At 53.7% G+C, this 17,176-nt stretch overlaps 5 protein-coding genes across 5 annotated transcripts; all 5 read right to left on the minus strand.

Moving 5' to 3' along the window:
- Positions 1 to 445: 445 nt before the first annotated feature.
- On the minus strand, positions 446 to 3,411 carry J4E87_008224 (uncharacterized protein; the record flags this gene model as incomplete). The annotated part of the gene is made up of 5 exons (XM_049379815.1): positions 446 to 2,086; positions 2,136 to 2,682; positions 2,876 to 3,036; positions 3,096 to 3,235; positions 3,309 to 3,411. 5 exons carry the CDS (start codon positions 3,409 to 3,411, stop codon positions 446 to 448), a joined length of 2,592 nt encoding a protein of 863 aa, XP_049230382.1.
- Positions 3,412 to 4,351: 940 nt separating this feature from the next.
- RNR2 (Ribonucleotide-diphosphate reductase (RNR), small subunit) lies at positions 4,352 to 5,787 on the minus strand (the record flags this gene model as incomplete). Its single annotated transcript, XM_049379816.1, has 4 exons — positions 4,352 to 4,974; positions 5,024 to 5,357; positions 5,452 to 5,691; positions 5,755 to 5,787. 4 exons carry the CDS (start codon positions 5,785 to 5,787, stop codon positions 4,352 to 4,354), a joined length of 1,230 nt encoding a protein of 409 aa, XP_049230383.1.
- A 1,322-nt stretch (positions 5,788 to 7,109) lies between these two features.
- J4E87_008226 (uncharacterized protein) lies at positions 7,110 to 10,697 on the minus strand (the record flags this gene model as incomplete). Its single annotated transcript, XM_049379817.1, has 5 exons — positions 7,110 to 9,293; positions 9,342 to 10,107; positions 10,160 to 10,363; positions 10,414 to 10,565; positions 10,692 to 10,697. The coding sequence occupies 5 exons, from the start codon at positions 10,695 to 10,697 to the stop codon at positions 7,110 to 7,112; spliced, it is 3,312 nt and encodes a 1,103-aa protein (XP_049230384.1).
- A 1,057-nt stretch (positions 10,698 to 11,754) lies between these two features.
- J4E87_008227 (uncharacterized protein) lies at positions 11,755 to 13,808 on the minus strand (the record flags this gene model as incomplete). The annotated part of the gene is made up of 3 exons (XM_049379818.1): positions 11,755 to 13,061; positions 13,109 to 13,488; positions 13,543 to 13,808. 3 exons carry the CDS (start codon positions 13,806 to 13,808, stop codon positions 11,755 to 11,757), a joined length of 1,953 nt encoding a protein of 650 aa, XP_049230385.1.
- A 576-nt stretch (positions 13,809 to 14,384) lies between these two features.
- On the minus strand, positions 14,385 to 16,366 carry VAC8 (Vacuolar protein 8; the record flags this gene model as incomplete). The annotated part of the gene is made up of 7 exons (XM_049379819.1): positions 14,385 to 14,713; positions 14,759 to 15,508; positions 15,558 to 15,803; positions 15,850 to 15,963; positions 16,016 to 16,136; positions 16,187 to 16,272; positions 16,324 to 16,366. 7 exons carry the CDS (start codon positions 16,364 to 16,366, stop codon positions 14,385 to 14,387), a joined length of 1,689 nt encoding a protein of 562 aa, XP_049230386.1.
- Between the last annotated feature and the right edge of the window lie 810 nt (positions 16,367 to 17,176).

A 17,176-nucleotide genomic window follows, 5' to 3' on the forward strand; every position in this document is an offset into this window, starting at 1 on the left:
AATTTATGAGGTAGCGCGGACGATACCAGCAGATTTGAACACGGACATGATCGGCCATTATGGTGTTTGAGCTTTTGGTCGTTGATTTGGTTCTATGGAGCATGGCCCACTTTGAGTGACATGCTTGAACCACACAAAAACATCAGAAAATAGAAAATACCAGAAAACAATGTAAAAATTAGAAAAACAAACATTGCCACCTTTGTGTCTTGTATCTGGTGACGTGATTATTCGTACGATGGAAACGAGGATTTGGTGCTGACACTTGACGAACTACAACATGCGGACCTTTTCGTGCAAGTTTGCAAAGTGACTGGATATCGTTTCTCGTCTGTAGACTTCATTGTGATGCGATACACTTCCGACCCCTGTGTCCAAATAGGCACGAAAGACTTGTAATGTGCAGAACTCCAAACCCCATATACGCACGAACGTCTACATCGCATTACTTCTTGTCATCCCCCTCCCCCTCGCTCCTCTCATCCGTCAGCCTACTAATCTGACTAAGCGTACTCATGCGACCCAGCAAATCCGGTCTTTCCGCTTCCTTCTTGTTCCCAGCCGTCAGCGCACTCTTGTCGCGATTTGTCCAAAAGAGCCAGCTCTGGCCGTTGTACAAAGCAAGAGGGTTGGTAGAACTAGCTCTTTGCCCTTGTGACTTCTTTTCGTCCTCCGGCTCAGCAGTAACAGTGTACGGCTCTTTGATTGGCGACGAGGCTTCAGATTGTGATGCACTGCGTAAAGATGTGGTGGTGCGGTCCATGGATATGGATGTCTTGGGTGTACCCGTGGGCTTGGTGTCGAAGGTGTCGTTCGTTTTTGTAGGATGCAGGACGGGGGATTCGTGGGGTGTGGAGTGAAAGCTCAAAGCAGCTAGCGACTTTCGAGGTGAAGCGCTGCGGCGAGGGAGGGAATTCGTTGAGTCGAAGCTGGCGTGCGATATGCTTTGTCGCCATGTCATGATCCGGTCGTTTGGTGGCTGTGTAGATACACTGTCTCGCCGTGATCGGCTGGTCCGCGATATGATACTGCTGGGTCGTCCGATACCCGACATTCTCTTCATGGACGCTGTGTCCCACTGTTCGCTCAGCCGTATGCGTTTTTGGTGGGCACAATCTTGTCTGAAAACCTTCAGCGCTCCGGTATAGTCTGCTGTAACGATTATGTTGCCGCCTCGATGTGCCGAGCGAGCAACGTATGCCGGGCTTTCCGCAGCTTTCTTAAAGTTGGTATCTGTGGGTGCGGGTGTCGGATGGGCTGAACCTGCCTCTGTAGGCGCCCGCGACGAAACGACGGACTCAGCTTTTGACACTAGAGTGACCGGTGGTGGATTGCAGAGGTCGAAGATGGGATCTTCCGATGCGCTGAGCAACTGCCGTGTCTCGATGGGTGCCATGACAGTACACGTCGTGATAGAATTATGAGCTTCGAACATTTCCACCGGACGATGATTCCTCTTCTCGCCCTCTACCGTAGATGTCGTCGACCAAATGTACGTTTTCCGATCCTCGCTTCCACAGATAATGTGTCCACTGCTATCAGCAAAGGTAGCTCGTATTTGACTGCAGTTGTTTTCGTGACCACGGAACTTCATCTCTAGAGTCTTGTCCTTCATGTTGTAGATGCGCAGCCTCGAATCATTGCTCGATACCAAGAGCTTCATCTCACCACTCTCGCTTCCTGGAGGCCAGTATGTCGCTTGGATTCCAGTAATCTTGCTGCCCTTCGCGTTCTGACCGCGAGTCGACTTTACGTGGAGTTGCGCCTGCCACTTCAATCCTTCAGTATCGTAAAACATGCAGAGTCCACCGAGGGTACCAGCTATACACGTCTTTCCGTCGGGCGTAAACGCTACTGATGTGATCATGTCTGGGACAGTGATCGAAAACGCCACGCTCTTGTCGGGGATGCTCCATAGCCGCAACTTGGCGTCAAGCGAACCAGCTAGGAAGAATCGGTCGTCCGTAGGGTGAAACTGAATGGAAGGAACAAAGTCGGAATGCTTGAATGTACATAGATTCTCGTCTCGGCTAACGTGCCATAGTCGAACGGTTTTGTCCATGGAAGAGGATAACAGGAAGTTGTTCTGGTAGGTGTCAGCTAATGCATCAATGCCTCGCATAAATTCGACATACCTTGCTCCAGCTCAAGTCCAGGATCGTCGACGTATGTCCTTGGTATTCGCGGACGGGCTTCTGCTGGAAGACTGGTGCGCTGAGTTGGGCATGCGGATCGCTCTCGGTATTCTCGTGTGCGCGGCGTCCTTCTGGGCTGTCAATCACGGCCCACACCCGGATGACTCTGTCCTGACCACCAACAGCAAGATACCTCCCATCTTTGCTGAACTCAACCGCCCAGATAGGATTCTGCGTAGCGGCCGACCCAGACTGAGGCGCAGGGTTTGATCCAGCAGCGGGGGGACTCTTCTTATCCGATCCAGAGCGTAACTCCTGCGCCAGGAAGACACGGTCAAACTCCTTCTCCTTCTTGAACTTTGTCCTCACTTTGATGTATGCCGGAGGATGTGGTATCTTCGGACTGAAGCTGACATTGTCGACATAGAGCTGGGCATCCATACCCTCTGGTCGTCGGTCGTCTGCCTCAGAGCCATTGTCGCTTGCGCCATCGAGGGTGCTCTTCTTTTTGTTGCCTCCGATGAAGCGACTAAGGAATGACACTTTCCTACATACATAGTCAGCCTTACTGGTCACACCTGGAGCTAGCGTCGGCAATGACGATCAGGCCAACAAGAGAGCGAAGCGCGAGCTCAGCCTCGATACGCGGGTCCTGAACCTCAGTACGAAATACGCGCTAACCCTTGGCATGTAGCCATATGACACCCCATGCGCTCAATTGAACGACCATGTGCACTTACTTCTTGTCTGCCTTACCCCCGCTTGTGTCGCGGGCCGTCTCTCCACTCAGTTTCTTGTCTGCGTTCGCTTCGTTGGGTGACGTTGGCGATTGGATCGGCTCGGTGTTCTGGGATCGTAGTTTCTGTACGGCGGGCGACGTATTCGTTCTCTGGAGGATTTGCTATACGATAATGCGCAATTAGCGTCCGTCTCCGCATCTCGAACCTTATGTGTACATACTTGCGAGAGCGGGTCCATGAGTGTTTCGGGCAATCTCTCTCCATCGCCAATGTATCCATTGTGTGTATCGCCTGCCGGTTGCGCAGAGGGTGTGGTGGGGCTTCGAAGTTTGGCGGAGAGTTTCTTGTTGGACAATGGGCCTGCGGATCCTGGAGTAAGCATCTGTCAAGTTGCGACGTGACTTGCAACAATGGGTACTGGTGTGTGACGTACCGTCTACTGTGATTGAAGACGCGTTCTCCTGGTTCTGGAAGTAGGAGCCTTTGCCAACGGCAGGTGGGTCTGTCACCTTGATCTGGGGTACGGTGTCTGCCATGTTGACTTGTCACGAAGCGGCATGGATCTACCCCGGCGCCACCTCAATGTACTTGACACCCTTCGCTGAACACACGGATTTGCGTGCTGCGACCTGGTTCAAGTGGTAATCATAGAATATGCACGCTGCACTAGAATAGCGATAGAGTCGGATTTTGTCGCGGAGGGTCGCGGATGTTTACGAGCTAGCCTGTCGTTGTCTGGTGCACCAATTCTGTACGCAAATGCAGGGACAGGATTACCAATATCCCCATAGCGCGCGATTGGTTAGAAGCAAGTAGTCAAGGTGTCGCAAACTGCAGAGCTGAACATGGCGCTGGACAGCCTGCAAGTATCCAGCTCGCTTGTGGCAATTCCACAGGATGGCAGCCGCGGGACGCCTCACGCATGGCTGACGTCATAGTAGGCGGTACCTGAGCGAATCCTTCCAAGGGCAAGGTTGCGGGCCTGGGCGGCGCGTAGCATCTGCAGAGGAAGTCGCGCGCATGAAGGCTACTGCGAGTAATCCACGTGGTAGAAGATATGGGCAGGTATCGGCAAAGCTTGGTTCGTTCAAGCGCATGCTGTCGCGTGGCGTGTCGGACCGAAGCTGCACGCGTCATGCACGAGTAACATCATGAAGACCTTCACGCGTCAATGGAGATGTGGTAGTGGAGACATGTATATATGTAAATGTTTGTATTCGTGATTATTCAAAATGATAGAGTCGTTGATCCCATCGCTGTCGCGTACTATAGCTATCCTACCGCATCACTCATCCAAGAGGCCCATCCCAGCTAGCTAGCAACGCCATGACTCCAAAGTGCGAAGAGTGGTTACTTCAACAAATGCAAAGGGGGTATGTGAACGAAGATGCCCGGCATCCGTGCCAAACCCAAGCGTCCGAAGTGTTGTACAGTAACTAAATCGCAAATAAATAACAAGAGAAGAAGTCGAGGCGTCTAGAAGTCCTCGTCGAAGCAGAAGTCTCCGGACTGGCCTTGGGGCTCAGGAGCGGGCGTAGATGAGCCGTCCTTCTCGTGCTTCTTTGTGCTAGCCATGACACCAGCCTTCTGGTAGTCACCGACGCGCTTCTCGAAAAAGTTGGTCTTGCCGGCTAGCGAGATGTTCTCCATGAAGTCGAAGGGGTTGGTGGCGTGGTAGGCCTTGGTGTTGCCAAGAGCCAACAGCAGACGGTCAGCAACGAACTCGATGTATTGGCACATGAGCTTGGCGTTCATGCCGAGCAGAGCACATGGCAGAGCGTCGCTGAGGAACTCTTGCTCAATCTCAACGGCCTCGGTAATGATGGCCTTGACAGACTCGAGGCTGGGCTTGTTCTTGAGGAGAGAGAAGAGAAGGCAGGCGAAGTCGGTGTGCATACCCTCATCACGGGAGATGAGCTCGTTGGAGAAGGTAAGACCGGGCATCAGGCCACGCTTCTTGAGCCAGAAGATGGATGCGAAGGAGCCGCTGAAGAAGATACCCTCAACAGCAGCGAAGGCGACAAGACGGTTGGCGAAAGTAGAGTTCTTGTCGGAGATCCATCGCATGGCCCAGTCAGCCTTCTTGCGGATGCAGGGAACTGGAACGCGTTAGGTGATGTTGCAAAGCACGTTGTAGGTATAACTTACTGTTGTCGATGGCGTTGAAGAGGTAGCGGCGCTGCTTGGGCTCGCTAATGTATGTGTCGATGAGAAGAGAGTAGGTCTCGGAGTGGACGTTCTCCATCATGATCTGGAAGCCGTAGAAGCATCGCGCCTCGGGAATTTGTACTTCGCTCGAGAATCGCTCGACGAGGTTCTCGTTGACGATGCCGTCGGAGGCGGCGAAGAAGGCGAGGACGTGGGAGATGAAGAAGCGCTCGTCATCGTTCAGGCGGTAGTTCCAGTCGTGGAGATCCTTGGAGAGATCGATCTCCTCTGCGGTCCAGAAAGAAGCCTCGGCCTTCTTGTACATCTGCCAGACCTGTAGTAGACATGTCATTAGCAAGGGTATTGCTTAAGTGGGGTTTGACGCGTCTAGTCACGCGTAAAGCGCGTTAGATCGGAGTGAAACTTACATCGTGGTACTTGATGGGGAACAGGACGAAGCGTCCAGGGTTCTCTTGAAGGAGGGGCTCTTCGGCCTCCTCCTCCTTGATCGTGGGCGCGACGGTGGGCTTGACCTCCTCAAGGTCATCCTCGAAGTCATCTGGGATGCCGACGATGGGCTTGAAGGTGTTCTCCTTCTGTGCAGGCGAGAAGTCAAGCTTCTTTGCGGGCGAGTCGTTCATCTTGAGCGAGTCAATCGCGGATGCGACCTTTTGACGCGTTAGCATGGACGCGTCTTGCTGGGTACAAGTACCGGAAGTATCGCGACGTACCTGCTTGGAAGGCGTAGACTCAAGAGCAGACATTGTGAAGAGAAAATATGTGTGGAGCTCTGGATTGTGTGAAGAAAGGCGAATGTGCAGTCAGGATTACAAGAGGTATCGCTGATGTGGGCTGATGATGGTTGTGGTGTAGAGAGAGACGAAGAGCAGACGCGACTTCACTATAAATCCGCGTCGAGACGCTAGCACGTGACTGGGCGATCGGCTTTGGCCAGCCACTAACGCGCCTTCCTCGCGAAAAGACGCTATGATCTCATCCATGTGCGGCTTCGATCACCATGACTTTTGTGCCCTATAAACATCGGATTACATTATAAATCTGCCTGAACTACATAATCGAGCACGCGCATCCTAATGACACCCATATTGCCTTCTTTTCGTCTGTTGGTCGTCGACAATCATCGTCAACGTCTTCCAGCGCGTCGCCCAGCCACGAGCTTTCACGTAAAAACCGTCTGTGCCAGACGCGTCGCAACGCGCTATGAGTCGAGTCTCCCCACCACAACATGCAAGGGCCGTTTCCGCGACTAGTTAGTCCTGCATTTGGCGGCTGAACAAAGGCTTGGAAATACATTTGAAACCCAGATTGGCCCGCCTCGAGGCCCGTCTCGACGCTTGCATTGGCTGCCATCTGGCCGTGCTCGTTCCGGCCTCGGATCAGATTAGATTTTCTCTGATAATGATCTGACGCTGATGGCTGGTTGGCTCCACTCGACTCGTCACACGCCGAGTTGGACATGTTTTGGCCCGAGAACGCGTCGTGAGACCGTGTTGGACGCGTCTGAAGCTGTTCCGTCTATGCGATGCTCACCTTCCCCTGACTTGCTCCCTTATCCCACACATACTTTGTACGGGTTTGCGATCTCGATGGCGTTACTACGCGAGTGATCCCCACTAGTTGACTGGACGACGCGTGCTCGGACGCGTCTGAGGGTAGTCGCACTAGGTGTGGGGGAGACCACTCGGCTCACTATACGGCGGAAGTTTGCACAAAACTAAGATCGACTAGATGCACATGTTCTGGAAGCAATTTGGGGGCTTTTCGATAGAGGTTTTGGATGGTTCAATCGTTGATCGTGGTTGGAATGCGTCATCAGCGAACTATATTCATGGCATCGGCGGCGTGAAAGCCTGTACTGTAGGCAGACCTGATCTAGACATACGCTGGCATTGCGTGACCCCTTGACTCACGCTACTAGGCGTGACTAGAGTTTGTGTCGCATTCAACAGCAATGTTTTGAGTAGAAGTATACATTGCCTTGCATACTACGTACTTGCTACGATATAATAGTCTGAATGCAGCAAACCTCGGGATCCACGCCGCATCGCCGCCCATTTCATTCCCCTCAAACCCCCAGTCCCCGGATCAACGCCACCAACTCCGGGATGCGGAAAGGTTTACAGATCGCCTCATCCACGCCTGCCTCCTTCGCCATATCGATCTGCTCTCTTCTCGCGTTGGCACTGACAGCGATAATCGGCACATGCCCGCTCAACTCGCCATTCCTCTCCATCTCCCGTATTCGCCTCGTGCAGGTCAAGCCGTCCATTACAGGCATCTCAACGTCCATAAGAACAACGGATAGCGGAAGAGGCGGTGTTTCGCTTGGTGTCGGAGAGAACGATGTGCGCGATAACTGGGAGAGAGCCTCAAAGCCGTGGTTTGCGACGTGAATTGTGTGTCCTAGCTTTTTGAGTTGGGTAGATAGGACGCGTTGATTTATGAGGTTGTCCTCTACGATGAGAATGTGGTATTTGTGGTCATTGGTTACTCTGCCATCTTCCTGATCTTCCATGGAGACGGCGGTAAGCAGTGCTCCGTCGGGGGCTTTGGTATCGCCCTGGATGATCTGGGCCTTGGACCGACTCGACAGGCTGTCTTTCTTCTTGTGGCCGTTTGTGGTTGAAAGGGTGTTTCGATCTTTTGCCCTCCGTGATTTGATGTAGAATGTGAATGTTGACCCAACATTATGAACGGAGGATACGCCGATGCTTCCGCCTTGCATTTCGGTGAGTTCGCGCGAGATGAACAGGCCTAAGCCTGAGCCGCCATACTGAACATGTGTCTTTGGGGACGCCTGCGAAAAGCGTAGGAATAGTTTGGCTTTATGCTCGGGAGACAAACCGCATCCTGTGTCTTTGACAGTAAAGTGTAGATAAAACGGCTCGCCAGCGTTGTTCCATTCGGCCTGAGTCAAGAAATCTTTCCTGACGGCTTCCTGAGGCACATACTCGACATCGGGCATCTGTTCTGCCTCGCGTGATGCGCTCATAATTACTTCGACCTTGCGGATTTCTTGGCTTTGGGTAAACTTGATGGCGTTGGTGAGCAAGTTAATGAGGACCTGTAGAACTCGGCTGGGGTCCAGTATCGCCCAATCAATGTTCAAATCCGCAATGGACGAGTCACATCTTACTTCCAGATTCACGCGAGCTTTGTTCGCCTCGTCCTTGAACATCTTGTAGGCGTCCTGTAGAAGAGCCGAGGGTTGTAACACCGTGGGACTGATCACCAGCAGCTTTGAGTCCAGTTTTGACAGAGTGAGGATGTCGTCCACAATTCGCTTTTGGTGCGTAGCGCAGGCTTGTATCGTATCGACTGCGTCTATACTGGTGCTGATCAAGCTTTTTAGTTGTGTTTGAATGACAGGTTGTAACGCCAAGGTATCTCCGCTCGCGAGTTCATTGATTTCGTTCAGGGATGAGTATATGGAGTCTGCGCATTGTACCATCGCGCTCAATGGATTCCGCATCTCGTGAGACGTCATATCAATGAAGTTCTCCTGCTGCCTTTTCGCCTCGAGCGCTTCTCCGACTCTGTTCTTCTGAATAGCTTCAAGCCATACCATGTGACTGACATCAGTCATTGTTCCCGTCACAGTCTCATCGGGATACGCCGTCTCGCTGACAAGAATCCAAGTGGGTGTCTCAATACCGTCAGGACCCATCCACCTCTTCTTGAGGTTTATTGTGAAGGTATGTGGTCCTCGTTTGCGCCTGGCGACCTCGACTTCATGGACACATCGCTCTATCAGATCGTCATCGATAATAGTTCGCCACTCTACTTGATCGATGGGCACTTTGGGATGGTCGGTAATGCGGAACCACTGGTCGTTGACATATCTCATCGTCAAGTCTGGGTTGAGATGATATAAACCCACTGGTACGAGCTCCGTAAAGGAAGCTAGACGTCGCTCTGCTTCCGATCGCAACAGTATGGATTTAGTCGCTTCTTTTTGAGCACTGATGTCGGTGTTGCATCCAAATATGCCTGTGACAAGTCCGTTTGCGCCTTTGATAGGCATACATGCTGACAATGTCCAGAGAACGTCGTCGGCAGCTTCTCCGCTCTGATGGTTCTGATCTGGTCGCTTCCATCGTATCTCAAATGTCGCCGGTTCGCCGGATACAAGCATCTTCCATTGGCTATCCACCATAGCTAGGTCCTCCTCAAAGACGCACTCCTTGTAAGCCGATACCGGGACCTCGAGGAAGTCTCTCCGGTGGCCAGTCTGAGCAAAGTACGTTCCCTGAATTGATATTAGTTGCATTCAGTTTCCTGAACGAAATGTCCTTACGTTAGCATGAAGCAATATGCCATTGACATCGATCTCAAAGTACCCCAGGCCAACTTCGTCCGCGATATCGTGGAAGTTGCGGAGCTTTTCAGCTACGTGACTGGCTTCCAGTGTGAGATTCGCAACTTCTGCATTGAGAGCTGCTCTATCCCTCGCAGCTTGTTCTTCCTGGAGTTCGCGTTTCCTGATCTCTTCCTCGTGAAGCGCTACTGAGGCCGCAGAGGCACCGAGCAAGTTGGAGAACACCTTGATCCAGTCCTTGTACTCGTCGTCAAACGGTCGCCGCGTATTCAGGCCGAGAAGAAGGTACCCTACTATAGTTTCGTCGTAGGTCCTGATCGGAACAACAATGAAATGTTTCAGGGGATCTCCAAAGCCTCGCTTCTCGAGATCGTGGTATAGCGACTGCGGCAATATACCCTCCTTTTCCTGATACATAAGTGCGGTCCCATCGCTTGCCGCATCTCGCATGGCGCGGGCTAAGCCGTCATCGCTGCTGAGATCCAACTGCGGAGGTATGGCCGGGTGGTTAGGCTTGTAGCCAATGGCCCATTCGAGCGTACATTTACTAAGTGCTCCTCTCGGCGAGATATCGGTTTCCGCCATATCGTGTAATTCGCACTGTGAATATAAAACGGCGGCCGGAAAGTCGTATTCGAAAGGCCTGACGGCATCGGCCAAGCTGTGCCAGAAACTTTTGGTGCTTCTTGCCTTGCTAGTCAGTTGGCCTACTTTGAGCAGGGCAGCGACACGTCGTTCCAACAATCTATGCTCGGTGAATCAGTCTGTCGTTCGTAGCACACATGCAGGATACCTACCTTTGTTTCGTCACCTCAGTCACGATGGAGTACATGCCGTCGATGTGAACACCGACAAGGGGTACCAAGCTCCACATGAAGAAGGCTTCCTCTACAAAGCCAAATCGTTCAACCATGAAATGATACTCTTCTTCTGGAGCATCTGCGAAACGTGTCTGCTCTGAGCGAGCCATCGTGGCACTAACAGGATCGGCGAGTTCAGGCCTGGAGCGAGTTAGATGTTTGATCATTGTATGTGCACGTGAAGTAAATACCAAGCATCAATAATACTTTGACCAAGGATAGCGGGATGCCTTGAGCCACTAACAGAGGCATACGCGAGATTGTACAGTATGGTATGCTCGGGACCAAGGAAGAGAGCCGTTGGCCGCGTTTCCAGCATCAGTGTGGTGACCAGAACGTTGAGCTATCAAGCTGTTAGCACGAATAGTAAGATGTCTCAGCACTGCGTTAGCAAAGCATAGCAAGGGAGCTACATACTAGTAATAAGTTAGCAAGACATCTTGAGAGCTATTCGTGATGGCTACTTTACCTTCATAACCCCAGGAACTGATCGGGCCAAGTGACGTCTTAGACCAATTGACATTTCGTATATGTTCGACATGTGCGCGTAATTCTGGCGACTGAATTTTGACGGTAAAGATGGTGTCTGGCACTGGTTGCAGACGTGGTGAGGGCAGCCTCCCTCGGGCAAATTGCGCGGGCTCCTGCAGGTGGCCATGCTGTTCATCATTTGGCGCTGGCTGCTCGACGATGGTGACAATCAACCAGCGCTTGCATGCGAATTTGGCCCATTTGTATCGGCCATGCAGGAACTCATTTTGATGGCGTGCTGCAACTCTACTGGCAGGATCCCACCAGTCTCTCAGCGCGGAATGTGAATGCAGCGATGATGCGATATGTTGAATCGTGAGTAGGGCGGTGTTGACATGATGTATGATGGCAGTCGGGGCTTGGCAGTCGACGATAAAGGTTGGCCGTGGGTCGCTGTCGTATAGCTCCCGGATGTCCGCTTCCATGGTGGCAGATCTGCGTCGTCAATGCTGTGATTGGATGGCGCGTGGAGAATGCTGGGGATAGTCGCGGGAAGGTGCCGAAAGCGCGCCGGAGGTTATTATATCGTTCCTATCGCATGCAGTGGCTGAGATGAATCCGTGATCTTACAGTGTGCGAAGATGCAGGTGTTGCAGCAGGAAGCAGGTGCACGAGTCGGCCGGTCATGGGAATTCGGAATTCGCTACTTGCCACCATGGGATTCCTGGCCGAGCGACTAGTTGACGCAGCAGTGACCTAGATCCGCCTCGTCCGTCGTCGTCCCCACGCTACGTCTATTGTCTAGAACTTTGGCATGCACGCCTTGGTAGTCTTACCGAGCCGATTGGAACAAGGCGCGAAATGCTGCGAGTTACTGTTTCACGCAAAACGCCCGTTCTTGTGCAAATCGTTATCTTCATCTCAAGCAGTTGTTTCTGATTGGTGGCGGACTTCAATATCGGTCCTGGGAGATGCAGTTACATATGTACAATCCATTAACTTTGACTGATCCCTGTAGCGCCAGGATATGCATGTCACGAAAGCCTGGGTCAAATCAAACCCTACCCTAACATTTCTCCCCAGTTTGGCACCACCACGAACTTTCCCTTCACTCTACCAAGACTTGTTGCATCGCCCCCGTCCTCCGGCGCCGTCCTCTCGCTTTCAGGTCGGATGCTAAGGCTAGCAACTTCCTGGAGGAAACTGGCCTTTTGTCCAGGTGTAAGCTCGTAGCTTGTGCCGCCCCAGTCCAGTGTCGTGCGGCCGGATTCATGCACACGCAACTTCCCTACCAACCCACTCCCGAATCGTACGCCCTCCTTCGATCTAGCAGAGGGGTCGGAGAAGCTGCCCTCTTCGAGTTTGATCTTTGGATCCGGCTTGACTGATGGCTGCACAGGCGGTTGAGCGGGCTGAGGGTCGGAGGTCTCTTTCTTGATGGACGGTGGCTCCACCGCAGGCATAAGGGGTGGTATTTGAAAGAGGTAGACGTTGTTGTCTCGTACCGTAGGCTTCTTCTCCGTGCTGGCGGCGTCTGCCATAGGTACATCGCCGGACCCGTCGACCTGTGGTACTTCTTCTGGACCTAACTCGGCTCGGATATGACGTAGATTGGACTGGAAGCGTGCCCATTCAGCGCGATCCTCATCGGTTTGGAGGATTGGCTCTGCTATAGGTTTCTTTCTGAGTTTAGGCTTTCGTTCGGCATCTGGTGACTGTGGTTCCTGTTTCTCTGCGGGCTGAGCTGGATCTTCAGACTGACCCACCTGCTCAGCATTGACCATGTTCTCGTCTTCACTAGTAGGTTCAGTCTTGACAACGACGTCTGAGTCTTCCGAATCATGCCAGACGCCCTTGAACTGTTTCCGCGAACCTGTGATCTCCATGTCCTTCGGTTTGCTCTTGGGTTTCCGGCTTGTTTGTTCGGATGCAGCATCTTTGAGTGACTGCCCACTCGCTTCTGCCTGCTCCAATATCTTCGCCGCGGTTTCTGAGCTTGCTTCTGTGTTGATGCCAAATGTCCGTTCCTGGTGTTCTTTCCTGCCAATGCGAACGGGTAAGGCTGTTCTTGCTCCGCGTAAGGTGGGTGCGCTTTTGGGCTTGCTTTCGTCTTCGTCAGAGGAGATTTCGATCAAGTCGATGTCCTTGCGCGGCACATCAGCCTCGTCTTCTTCATCAGACGACACAAGGCCGCCGTCTTCTCTCTTGATAGATGGACCGCCTCCACTTCCTCCTCCGCCACCGCCGCCTCCACCCGATCGGGAACCGGAGCCTCCATAGCTGCCGTCCTCGTTCTTGACGCGCTCTGCTCGTGAGCCTGATCCTGATCCGAAACCAGAGTATCCGCGATTCGGGTTGTTCTTCCTGTCTAGTCAAGGTCAGTACGTAGAACCATTGCCAGAGCGAGTGACATGCCTTCCTTGGAGCTGCCTAACGAGAATGGTCCACTGGCAACACCACTGAATCCACCTCTGGCGTTTTTCAGCTTGCTGGCTTCTCGTCTTGCTGCCCTTGTTGCGTCCGCCTGCTTCCTAGCTTCCGCTGCAACCTGCTCCTTTGTCCTTTCTCGGTCGCGGGCAGCCAATTCCTTTGCAATAGCATCTCGCTCTTCCTTGCTCCTTCGTCCGGTAAAGGCGGGGGTTTTGACGCCCCTCTTCCCTCGAGTTGTGCCGCCGCGGCCGCGTACAGACGGTGATGCAGATCGCGAAGGAGGCACCGAGCCCTGGAGACTGCCGAGTCTTTGCACTGGAGCGCGGGTGGTTGGTTCTGCGCTAGGCTGGGGTGACGCGACAGCCCTGTTGTACATATATCAGTACTGCCGTCAGGGTGAATGGGGGAATAGAGCATACGATGCAGTCGTTGAAGGCGCCTCAGAGGCTTGCGACTCCATGGCTGCCGACGCGCCATCACCACTAATGACTGGTTTCGCATCGCCGTCTTCTTGCTTGGGAACCACAGGCTCAGCAGCAGCTTCCGAGGCGTCTGCGGGAGCTGTGCTTTGCGGGGTCGCATCCGTGGATTCGCTCGCGCCAGTCGTGGCTCGCCCTGCTACTGCTCCTCCTCTTGCGCTGCCGCGAGCGCGACTAGCTCCCCGTCCTCTTGGTTTTGGCGGCATTGCTGTTGTACGAGTGTTGTTAGAGGGTGGTGCGTGGTGACTCGCGCAACGCTGAGAGTCACAAATATTTTGGCTATCGATAACTCGTTAGCTCCAACGCGACGTCACATGTCTAGGTGAGGGGCCTCGACTAGTCTCTGGCATAGATCTGTCGGCGCATAAGCGGATGCTCTCGCCTTTCACTATTCACTTTACAACGGGCCCTGTCACATAGTCATAGTCGAAGAAGCATATCATCACCAAAGGCTACGAGTCTCGGAACATCATCTAATTCATTTCCTGACGACCGAAGCCTCGATCCAACTCTATCAATTACAAATTTGTCCGCGTCGAATGCTCAGGTAAGAGTAGTGGTAAGTTATGTGCATGCCAATGTATGTAAAAAGCCCGCTCCGCCAATGCTCGCTAGAGATACTGAGGATGATTGTGCTCCCTGAACGCCAGCCTCCAAGATGCCCAAAAGCAGTGTGTAACATGAACGCATTAGCAGAGAACCGGAATATGGCGGATACGAGCAAGAGTGCCAACGCGATGAACAACCGATAAACAGGGTATAAGATGCGATCCAACTCTTCTCTATCCTTCGACGAGAGTTTTGGGGCTCTTGCCAAGCAGCTCAAGACATCTGCGTGCGAGGGTGACGACTTCGCCCTCGCCGTCTTCGTTGTCCTCATCGTCCGATTCGATGTTGCGCTCGGCAATCTCGGTCACCATGTCGATGATTTCGTTCGATTTGCCAATGTGCTCCATCAGCTGTTGGTCTTCCGATTCGAGTAGCTGCAGCAGTGTCCAGATCGCGATGTGCTGGAAGGTTGGGTCTCCGCTCGCCAAGAAGCGGCGGAGGTAACCGTGGATTCCGCCTGCGGGTTCCGTCCAGTTCTGGATGAATATCGAGTAATCACCCACTGTACTTGTTAGCGATGATTGTAGTAGCGACGAGTTAGACTTACCCTTGGAAGAGAGGTTTCCCAGAGCGGCCGCGCTGTTGCCTTGAACCTCGATGCTCTCTGACTCGGTGAGTGGAATGAGTACATCGAAGACGCCCAGGTTGAGTAGATGGGGCTTAAGCTCCTCACTAAGGGCAAGAACGGCAATTGCTGCCGTCATCTCAGACTGAACCGGGAGTCGCACGTTGAGCACGAGCGACTTGCATTTCTGCACGGCACCCGCCTCCAAAACCAATTGCTTGTTCTTGTCTGAGCTTGCCGCGAGGTTGCGCAGGGTGGAGATTGCGTGGCACTGGATCTCGTCGTTATCGGTGGAGCCGAGCAGATCTACCAGGGGCTTGAGGAAGCCAGCTTCGATGATGGGCGATTCGTTGGCAGGGTGGATGGAGATGTTTCGTATGCATGCGACGGCGGATAGGATAAGCGGTAGGTAGGACGATTGCAACAGGCGGAGGAGGGAGGGTAGACCACGAGCGCGCACAATTTCGAGCTGGTAGCGTTCGTCCGATGCTAGGTTACGGAGAGCGAGTGCAGCCTGGCACTGCACCTTGGGCGAGGACGACTCCATGAGGTGTACCAAGGAGCCAACCAGCCTGCCCTCAGTCTGTGCCAGCTTGGCGCGGTTGCTTGCATCGACAGCGATATTGCTGAGGGCTGTGGTGCAGTAGTACTGGACATCGACATCGGACGAGGATAGCAGCTGGACGAGGACGGGAATAGCGCCAGCGTTCACGAGCTGTTGTCGGTTGTCGTCTGGTACTGTGTCAGTGCAAAGCATGATGAAACACTGCGAGCATCTTACCTGAATGCGTCATGTTCAACAGCGCGCCGGTGGCATTCCTCTGCACGCGCATGTCTTTGGACTTTGCTAGTCTTGTGAGAGGCTGCAGTGCGCCGGAGCGAGCGATCTTCGCTTTGTTGTCTTCGTGTGTCGCCAAGTTGGTGATGCACCCGACGGCGTTACATTGCACCTCGACGTTGGGCGAGTTCATCTGCTTGATCAATGGCGCAAGGCCTCCCAGTGCGACAATGGCTACCTTGTTCTCGGCTGCGATAGTTAGTCATCGCGTCGATGATGTAGGGTGTGAACGTACTGTTTACCGCCAGATTGCCCAGGGCGGCACTCGCTGCACGCTGCACTTCGATGTCGGGGTTCTGGAGCAGGAACAGAATAGGCTCCAGGGTGTCTCGGTCGACCTCTCTGACATCTAGACGGATGGTGTTAGATGCTGCATGTAGGTGTGGTGCCGGGTCATGTACCTCGCTCTGTTATCTCGGCAAATGTCAAGCTTGCGGACCGCTGGAGATCGATGTTGTCCGAGTATACCAGCGTACTCAGCGCACGGAGGGGTTCGCCAGAAAAGAAGTCGGTCTCGGCTCGCTGCGCAAGTTAGCATGGAGCAGCTGCAGCAGAGGCGGTGGGCAGCGTACGTTCTCGAGGAAGCCCAGCAGGTCGGCAACAGCTTCCCGCTCGCTGTCGGCCAGCACTGGGTCATATATGCTGTCTCTCGAGCGGCCTGTCAGATTTTGTCAGCAAACTCCCACGGCGAAGATTTGGGTCGACTGACCGCCGCAGCAGAAGAATCGGTAGCAGAGGTCGGAGACGCCCATGGCTGGAGGCGCAGACGGTCGCAGTCCGGCCGAGTGAAGCTGGTGTCGGGTCTGCAGGTTCAGCCAACAATGCGGTGGCGCAGTGAAGAATGCGTGCAGCTGGCGACGGGAGACAGGTTGGGCCGGTGCGATGGGTTGATGAGCTTGGTGATGTTGTCACCCGCCCCAGGGTGTTGAATCGAGCTTGGCAGATGGAACTTGGAGGTGTGCTAGGCGGGCGGCAGCGTCGCCCGTGCATGCAGTCAGTCAACAAGCGTCGAGCTAGCCAGCTTCACGTGAAGACGACTTCGATTTGACAGCAGAGAGCCGCGTGGATGCGTGTGTGCAGTGTGTATTCTGGCTGCGATGCGACCCTCGAGCAGCTGCGCGGGCGTTCGCGCTCTTCCAAGGCCCTATCGCAACGATCCCAGCAGTCCTATAAGATGATGTATATGTGCATTTCAAGCTTCCCTGCCTCCGCTATCGTCAACTCGGTCAAGTCGGCGCGGCTTGAAGGGTCCAGCGATGCAGACAGGGACCCCGGGCAGTGCCTCTTGCTGGTCGCCGTGACGAGCCAACCGCGTCGAGCTTCACGGCGGCCGCAACGTCATGTTTCGGCCGTTTGACGTGTACAACCAACAATGCGCCGGCCAGGTCACAATTATGGCCCTCATGCTGCCCTATTCGCCTTTGCAACGCCCGGCGTCATGTACGGTCTAGCGGCCCGCCATGCAGGCCATCTGTCGGACGCGCCCCACGTCCTCTGTCACTGTTATCACCGCCTGCCAAACCTCATGAATGAAGCCATGGTGCTGCGCAGCTCGCTGCAGA

This window comes from Alternaria ethzedia (genome assembly GCF_023757985.1).
Source record: "Alternaria ethzedia strain BMP 0044 chromosome Unknown scaffold_25, whole genome shotgun sequence".
In the NCBI taxonomy this organism is placed as follows: domain Eukaryota; kingdom Fungi; phylum Ascomycota; class Dothideomycetes; order Pleosporales; family Pleosporaceae; genus Alternaria; species Alternaria ethzedia.